The following is a 9612-nucleotide window of genomic DNA, read 5'->3' as shown; positions in this document are numbered from 1 at the left end:
TCAGATGGACGTTGTGATGCTATCCTCATGAGTGTTAGGCTTGTTAGAATTAGGATTAATCTTGTCATTTTATCGACGAAAGCGAAATCAATGAATAAAAGCGACAAAATAACAACATTTAAATGGGTATTAATAAACAATAAATGCTTAACGAAAACCTGGAGAGAAAGGAGATTATTTTCATTGTCTGCTAGTGCGTTGTCTGATTTTTTAGCTCATTTCATAGAGTGTATACCTATTATTAATTATTTCGGTTGTAATTCTTCTTCATATTGTTTTCTAAAACAATCACCAATAGGAAAGAAATCCCAACATCTTTGCTGATACAACTCCCAAACATATGTTTCCTAGATAAGAAAAAAATGCAGTGGTAATAGTAAAATAGGCAAGGCAGATTTTATTTGTTGGGAAAATAATCTAATGTTGATGTATAACTATAGGTGCACCTTTCTAAAACTTATTAAAATATAATTAACTAAACTAGTGGCTAGAATAAGACTAATTTTGAAGTGATAGAAGAAATTTGTTATTTAGGTGAATGGATTTAGGGTAATCACATCCTATTTGTTGGATGATTAAACTGTGATTGTTGTTCAACTTGGCAATCAAAGCTTTACGATTAGATTACCCGGTTAAAATTACCAAAACTCACTAAATAGAACTACTTCATTTGTTTAATTTTCTTGGTCAAGCCCATGAATTCACGGTATAAGTGGTTTGAGGGGTTATCGAATGCTGTTAATATCACAACTCAAGTTAAGACAATGGAAGACGGTTGAGCAGTGTCGCAAACTGGTTGAAGTTAGACATTTACACAGTTAAATCCAGTCTCAGTGTTCTAGATATCAACGGTTCCTTGCGAGACCTAAGGTTCTGGGCTGGACAGCCTGTTGGATCGTGAATGTGAATTGTGGAGGAGTCCCGCAATGAAACGAAACAGCTATCCAGTGCTTCCTGGTTTTCCATGGATATCTGGCATAGGTTTGTTTGCAATATCAGCAAGCCTCGGTGAAAATTCTCTTAAGACAGGTGTTAGTGAAGTGATAACTTAATAAATATTAATCAACAAAAAAACTAACAATGATACTTATTTGTAAGACAGACGAATTAATCACTTTTCAGAACAGACTCTTCAAATTAAATTTTTTGAGGTAACATTCACTCAAAAGTAAGCTAGTGAAAAAAACCTGGATGTAGCCATTTTTTAGTAGCAATCTCACCTCAGCTATAAGAACTATCTGTTCACTCTGTGAAATCTCTTGTACAACATTGTTTATAATAATAATAATAATAATAATAAATATAATAATAATAGATATAATAATAATAGTAATGATAATCGGTATTTCCGCCTAATTACAATTGACTGAATTAATTTAGTCATGTAAAATGACATAAATTTAATTGGTCGTTTTACTTCACCAATGAAATTTAAATAGAACCATATTACTGATACGGTATATGTTATACTGTTCAATGCGTTTTTTCACATTTTAGCCATATTGTTCCATAAGATTTAGGTAAACAAAACATTATATGCAGTAGACTATCTACCTAGTGCGATCTTTATACAAAGTATACTAAAAGAATAATTCAGCACATATTCCAAAGGCAGATTGCTCATACACTTGAAATTATAAAAACTGAAAGTCATCAAGTTTGTGAAATTAGTTCGACTTGAAGATTATCTTTCTTCCTCACGGACTAACCTCAGTTGGAGAACCGTTGATAATCAGAAGTCAATGGACAAATGTCTCATTTTATTCTGAAGCCAATCAGCTGTACACACTTATAACTTCGAATGGCTCAAAGTCATGACCTTAAGGTCTCTTGGTAATTATACTATTTTTAGTTCACTGGGTCGTAACTGGTAATTCTCCACCTTCTTGAGCAAAGAGAAGTTGTTAAATAATTATGCTAAATCCTCGTCGCACTCTGTCAACGTTTAACTAATATTGATGGCATAAACCACTAGGTTCCAACTCAATATTCTTGAGGTGCCATGTTGTCTAAACGATCTGAAGATTCCATGGTCGATAATGAATTAGGTCGTCAATATCTATTCACGAAAAATCCGGACTAGAATGAAAAAAAAACTATTCAGTACCTTCTAGTTTTCAACGGTTCTTCTTTATATTAATTCGTGGCGGAAACTACCTTTAAATTAAAGTCAATTAAATTTAGAATCAGTAGATTATCTTTACAATAAGACAAGTTAAGTAGTTTTACTAACTTGGCCAGTGTATTCTGTATCCGGCTTATTGATTATATGCATTAGAAAGTACCTGTAAAATGAAATGGATAGCAAAGAAAAGATTTTAAATATTATATTTACTAATTACTGATGAAAATTACAGGAATAATTATTGTTTATCATGTAGGACAACTGTGACAATAAATTCTAAAGTAACTGATCATATATGAATTTAAAAATTTTATTATTTTCCACAGTCCTTGATTTGGAAAATAGAATGGACATTGCTGAATGGCTTTAAACAATTCACACGTTGATCTTAGTCTATGGTCAAAATTATTTTGTAGGGAACATTGTGGATTTGCAAGGAAATATCGAAAAACAGAAAAACATTATTCAGCACACTTTCAACTTTAATTTGAACTGAGTTTGGGACCATTTAAACATAGAGAGAAAAATCACTATAAATTTATATTTTTCAGATTTGATTTACTGTCAAATCGAATTGACTATCTTCCAATAAAACTTAAACAACAATTTAACAGTTATCTAGTATTTGGAAATTTTAATTAACTGTTTCACTGTGTAGTATATATGTCATAATAGACTATCCAAACATGTTTACTGGCATAATCCATCATATTGTTTGCAGTACAAACGATAAACTTACTCTATTTTTAAACTTAAATGCCTATAATTTACCAATTCATCATCAATTAAAATCAAACACTTCCTATTTATAGTAAATACAAAATTATAGAGCAAAATTATCAATATCAAGATAATGTAAATTGGTTATACATTAAGTTGGTCTTAAAAGACAGAATAATATTTCAAGAATGGAAGTAAAAATGTCATTCAACTCGTTAAACAGTCAGCCATATGCAACGTAGAACCTGGCATATATTTGTGCCGGTTTAAGTTACAACATCACTTTAACACAGCAAGATGAAACAATTAAGACAAATCCCACAGTAGTAGAAATAATAACAGTATCAGTAGTACAATAAAAATTAGGTATAGAAAAAAGAAGTATGGAAATATTTCGGAAATCAGGTTCTAAGGGAAGACGAAGCATGAATGCATCTACATTACCGCAATCTGTTCCAAGCAGTGACATCCAAGATTTTCAACTACTGAGTATGATAATAATGGGGATATCAACCAAGTAGTCTATATCCACACTGTTAACGAAGTGTAATTTTCGGTGATTTGACAGATTGATGCCAAGTTTTGATTCGGTCACTGCTAGTCTTCTTTCGGCATACGTCTCCACCAGACGACATCTGTCTATGTAGGCGGTGGTTGGGCTTACGTAATATATGTCCCAACCAACTCGGTTGACGAAGATTTATTACCCCATCAACCGATTTTCAATTCTTAATCCTTAAATGCAAACAACCTGAATTAAATAAACAGGCGCTTCTGATATGCACTGCGCAGTAGCTATTGTGTATTAAGAAGCAAACACAGTCTTATAGATTCATTTAAATTCACCAACACAATGTTGAGCTCAAAAATATCCGTACAGAAGCCTCAATACTCTGTGTGAAAAATTTGCCTTGGATATCTCAATGATTATTAGAGATTCAGTAATAAGAACCTACAAAATTCAGATAAAATTCGTATTCTTTGGACACAGAAGTTACATGTGACGTCTAGGAAGGGACTTTCTAGTTCTCGGGCAATTGGAAATGTGTTAAAGCGTGAAGGAGTGCACAAATATATTTCAGGGATGGGAAATTCATCATGATCAGGAACTGTCGTCTGTCCTAAATCCTAGGAAGGAATCTCGAAACTTACCAGTGAAGAAGTAAAAATGTCATACACAAGCAAATTTTATTATTTAAGGTCTACTTCACGTTATAATACGAAAAAAATGTTAAGAAAATTCTGATTTGTTAATTTTATTGTCCAATAAATCACTTTTTATCCTAGTAACCTGTTTGTCCTGATGTAAGCGACAAGGATCTAGTGCATATTTGTAAATTTCTATTATCTAATTTGGCTACTAATAAGTAGTTAAATAATAAACCAATAACAATACTAACTTTCTTAATTTCGAAAGGATTTATTTCAACAAAAAATAACTTTGTTTTGTATAATCTTAATCCAGATGTTTGTTATTTTGCTTTTTGTACAATCAACTTACATGTAATTTGCAAAATTATGTTCTTTTTCAACATGTTGTTCAAAACCATGTGGTATTTTATCGAAATATTCTTTGCCAATACCACATATGAAACATTTTGATTCAAGGTCTTCTTTTACTTGTTCTAACTGATCTCTTAAATCACCAAAGGCATCAATAATGAGACCTATATATATGAAGTAAAGAGTACGGTAGGTTTTATCAGAAAAAATTCAACAAAAGCTCAATCAACAGGTGAGAATTATAAGTTCGACGGTGGTTCTTCTTATTATTGTTACAGATAACATAATAGTGATCCGAAACATAATATCATCTATTTTATTTTTTTGCAATCTACATACACTACTGACTACATTTCTAGGGAAAGAAGGCTTACGGAACTAACTCAACCACCCTATGGTTGTGTATAAGATATTTAAATCACTGATGACTTCTGCATTCCTGCATCGTCATTACCCACTGTTGAATTTAAATTTCTAAGGCTCTACTTGGATTTACAGTTTTTCCAAGAAGATTTAACCGTATATTCATGTGAGAAACTGGTGTATGAAAAGGGAAAGTGAAGGTTTGCTTTGGTGTTTAACGTATACATATTCTAGAAGTTGACTTGAGGTTGGAATTTCACACCGCTGGTGAACTGTAAATAGTTACTACAAGACACAGTAGACCGCTCAACCAACAGGTTTTAATTGATAGCTCTGGATTTTTCCGGTCATTCGTTTGACATCTAGTTTCAACTAACGAATGACTTCGAAGATGAAGTTACTCTATATCAGTTAATTAGTAAGTGTTTTAATGAGAGCGATGATCCTATCCTCCTAACCAAAGAATACATTGTCACTAGGAGAATTAACAGTGGTGTTACCAAAAAATCCTTTATTGGTTTTGTCCTGTGTAACGGTTGGCATTGTATGCGTTTATCATGCTCGTTCCATGCAGATACACAAGATCGGATAATACGGATATGCTTGGTATATATATACTTTCTAAGCTTTCTACCTATATCTTCACCTTACTATTTTTTCATGCCAATTCAATATGTTGAAATACATTTTCAACCAGTGGATACACTTTTATGCTTGCTTAGCTAAAATTACATTTATTAATTGGTTATAATACAAGTAACTAATAAAACAATGTTCCTTTAATAATAAATCAAATCAGCTAGACTTTTTTTAATATATGTGAATAATACATTTAAATGAAAAAAATTACATTTCTTGTTTAAAACGATGGATAATTTTAGTTCGTAGGTGTAAGAAGTTCAATTGTTTTATGGGTGGTTTTCGACACAGACTAACATCAATTAGCAGTTTCATTAAAAACCAGGGAGCAATGAAAAACTATTTTAGTCGAATATGGGATTTCTCTAGAGTGCACAACCACGACCAAACTAGAGATGGAATCTTAAACCTTCAGTTCTCCCAAACTGACTGGATTTGATTCAGTGAGTCATTAAATTAACATGATGTCCTCGCCATGAGTTCTAAATGTCGTGGATTCAGTCTTTGGGGGGATTTGTGTTGCGAAGAACTGCATACTGGAAGGAAATAATTTTCTAATACTCCTTTGTTTTCAATAATTCTCAAGCTAACGTCAGTCTTTAAGTTTAACGATCTTCACAAACCTTCTAAACTAACAGTAATACAATGCTCTGACTGTGTTTTTCGCTTGTATCTCTATCTACCACACATGTAGTAACTATACAGGCATCATCCTTAATATATTTTAATGCGAAACAATTTCATCTTTTTCCTTCTCTATTAAAATTACCTTGGATAATAGCCAACAGAATAATGATAACAAAGAAGAAAAAGGTCAAATCGAATAAGATTCGATAATTTTCTGACTCGTCACCGTCAGGTGCTTCAATTTCATCCCCAATTCCACCACCAGCTCTTAATCCAGTATGCAAGTGAAATATGAAACACTGAAATTTAAGGAAAAAAGATATATGTAAATATACAGCCATCATTTGCACTTTGTCATTTAGGATTACACAATATATACTGCTCATCTACGTAGAAATCGTTTTTGGTCTCATTAAACGTACTGAAATTAAAGGGGATTTATAAATATTATTTTTTAGCTGATTACTGCCAGTAAAAGTGCAATTAAAGGTACGCTATAACAATTTCCACTAATTCATTTCATGAACAATCAGCTGAACAGACTTCACACGTTCGGTATTTTTTCGACACAGACTTTGAAAGTCTTTATGGCCTTGCAATTTCATAGCAACCACTGAAGCATTTAATTCACTTGAAATGAGCTATTTCCTTAACGCGTTTCCTCCATAAACAGAATTTTGCATTCAATGACTTTCTTGGGCTTCTTTGTAAGTTACACCAAAATGTTTCGTAGCTAAGTCTGGTTATTTATTGAGCATATTATGCATAGGGTAATATACGTTTGTGCACAATATTTGTTATTAGATACATATCAGTTTACCTATAAAACCAATTATTGTAAACATGTATTCACTAGTCCTATAAATTGACGATGATTATTAATCATAGCATGAAATACGATCAAAAAAGGAACTTACAGTCTTCATATCATTACATTTTGGATCAGGCACACCATCATTATCTTTCACATAGAATTTACGGAAGAAATTAAAGGCAACCACAGTGTATAAATAAATAACAATCGATGTCAACATAACTGTTAGTACAAGCTGTTCGAATGGTTTGAGGAAAGAAAAATGAAGTAGATATGACAAAATGAAGATGTAGAAATTGTTGTAGCATGAACGTATACAGAATATTATCTATTTTATTTCTTTACTAAAATTAGAAAATTAAAAGTTAACTTCTGAAATGATAGAGGTTTGTCGCTTGAGTCGATGCTGTTGGTCATGTTGTACTATCTGAGCTAGATAGATAAATTGCAGAGTTTTCAATTTTATTCTGCACATTTTCAGCGCTTAACTACGTACACGTAGTTCAAAGAACATAAAACCACTAAAAACAACCGGCTACGAATACTCAGGCTTCAAATTTCATTATCTTATTGTGATTGTTTACATTATTTGAATAAGTGGTAAAACTATACTAAACCAACAGCCTTGAGAGAACAATCAAAATTAAGCTAGCTGATGCGCAAATGTAAAAGGCTATTGAGGATATTTTATTGAATAAGAAAGATTAGTTCAGCGAAGAGTTCTCATTTTGGTGAATTCATTTTATTGCTAAAACTTATGGTTTTTACTCGATTTCACATTTTGAAAGGATAGGTGAACGTTTTCTCGTGGAATGAACTTTTAAGGTTGAAATGTTTGAACTAGGAGTATTACGACTGGAAGCCAGCGTTTTGTAGTATTCATGTTAAGAGTTAGGGTTAAAAACCTATAGAGTTTGAAGCCAAGGTCTAGGAGATTTCAGGTGAGAAGCTAGTGTCTAGTTATTTTACGGTTAGCAGCTAGGGTTGAGGGGTTTCAATGTTGAGAGTTAAGTTTTGAAAGATCTAGGGCTAAGAATAATGGTCTATCCTGACCACAAACTATGATCTTCATACTAAGTTATCAATATTCAGCAATAACAAGTTCATCAATGATTTTTAATCTGCTAATCCTCTGTAATTTTATCATTTTTTTTTAGATATTTTAAAGCTCTTATAAGAAGCTGCATTCTGATTGAATAATCTTAAGATCACTCCTAAAATCTCCTAGGGTCGTTGTTGTAGTATAGTTTTACTGAATAAATAAATAAAGCTATTTTGAACAGTTCTTAAAAAATCCTGGCAAATTCTGTATTTGTATTTATAAAAGTTTAAGAATATTATTTACGTTAAAGTTAAAATTGGATGACGTGTTTCAATGATCACAAGGAAAAGTGTGTGTGCGCGCCTATCTCTTGAGAATGAATTTTTCTTAACAATTCACTTGACACTTTTTTTAATGAGTGTTTAGTTTAGTAAATTTAGCTACTGAATTATTGATAAGATGCATATAATAATGGCGACAACTCAATGAACTTTTTTATTATTAATAATTGTTAATATACGGGGTTGAGATCATGTAATTTGTAGTTCATCATGACGGATGGACTTTAGATTGTTAGCCCTAATATATATATAAACTTGCCTGTTTTCCATTATGTGTAACTGACTGAATTATCGTCCTGAGTGTTTTGAATGAAACAGCCACATCGAGTAAATGGCAAGCATAAAGGAAGTAATTCAAATTTCCAAAAGCTGATGCAGCAAAATAAACCGCCAAATACAGGAAAGACTATTAAAAATGAAAAAAATAGGGTTTCAAAGAATCCCACTGAGTTGAATTCAGTCAATTCGTCATCATGAAATGAAATATATGATGATATTACAACAGGAGTATAAGTTGATATATTTAAAAAATCTAAGTCAGTCAGGAGAACAAATAGGAATATTATGCGTCGTATTTCATTAACTAAGTTTACATTTTAAAAGATTTCTTCCGACTATATATTTGCTTCACTTTGCTATTGAATATTGATGCTTAGTTCTTGCTTATACAGTTGAACTACAGTGCATATGGTCACATGATTTAGTGTATCTTCAGATTATAGCATAAATATATATAAATATTAGAGCCGACATCACTGAAATAAAAATATTTACTGAAAGACATGGATGTTACGACCTTGATCTCGTATTAAATAATATTTTCATACTGTTGAGGAGTACGTGAACTATAATAAGAAACAGTTAACATGTTCTCCTTTTCTTGTAGTCACTTTTCGGATGATCTCACGTATTAGCAAAACAAACGTTACTTGAAGTCTCTAATTAAAAATCATTTTTTTCTAGCAATCTTACAATCGACACAAATAAATAAATAATCGTAGTGATCCCTTGGATATTACACATTTTGTGATAAGTTATTCACTTGATTTACTTAATAACCTACGTAACATGATAACTAACAAGAATAAAGAATTTATCTAAGTGATTACCAAAGAAATAATAAAACAGTATTTATTAATCACGACAATTATGTGATTCATAGGTTAGTATTTATTGGCATATATTCATCCTACACGAACTGCTCTGATATAGCCACTTTTCACAAGCTTTTTTCATTGATGATATTAATGTTATACACATCGCACAAATTAGTGGCTATCTGGATTCAGTAGCTCCGTGTATGATTTATTAGGCTTTTGGGGTGAAAGATATTGGATTAGAGACCCGATGTAGTCATCCGGCTAACGAGTCCTAAATAGGATCAAACGGTAGTCTTAGACTCCACTGTTGACCACGAATCCATACACTCTACAAATTA

The 9612-nt window shown here is 31.9% G+C and overlaps 1 protein-coding gene across 1 annotated transcript in view; it reads right to left on the bottom strand.

The window, feature by feature from the left end:
• Positions 1-245: 245 nt before the first annotated feature.
• Positions 246-9612, bottom strand: part of RYR3 (Ryanodine receptor 3) — a gene marked incomplete at both ends in the record, with an annotated part of 166077 nt that continues 156710 nt past the window's right edge. The window contains 6 exons of the mRNA XM_012937167.2: positions 246-347; positions 2234-2285; positions 4347-4512; positions 6120-6276; positions 6895-7026; positions 8434-8580. Coding sequence (XP_012792621.2) covers positions 246-347; positions 2234-2285; positions 4347-4512; positions 6120-6276; positions 6895-7026; positions 8434-8580 — 756 coding nt within the window. The remainder of the gene's footprint in view (positions 348-2233; positions 2286-4346; positions 4513-6119; positions 6277-6894; positions 7027-8433; positions 8581-9612) is intronic.

The sequence above is a fragment of the Schistosoma haematobium genome, chromosome 1 (genome assembly GCF_000699445.3).
Source record: "Schistosoma haematobium chromosome 1, whole genome shotgun sequence".
Classification (NCBI taxonomy): domain Eukaryota; kingdom Metazoa; phylum Platyhelminthes; class Trematoda; order Strigeidida; family Schistosomatidae; genus Schistosoma; species Schistosoma haematobium.
Note: the sequence above shows the minus strand (reverse complement) of the source record. Positions and strands in the feature narration are given on the sequence as shown.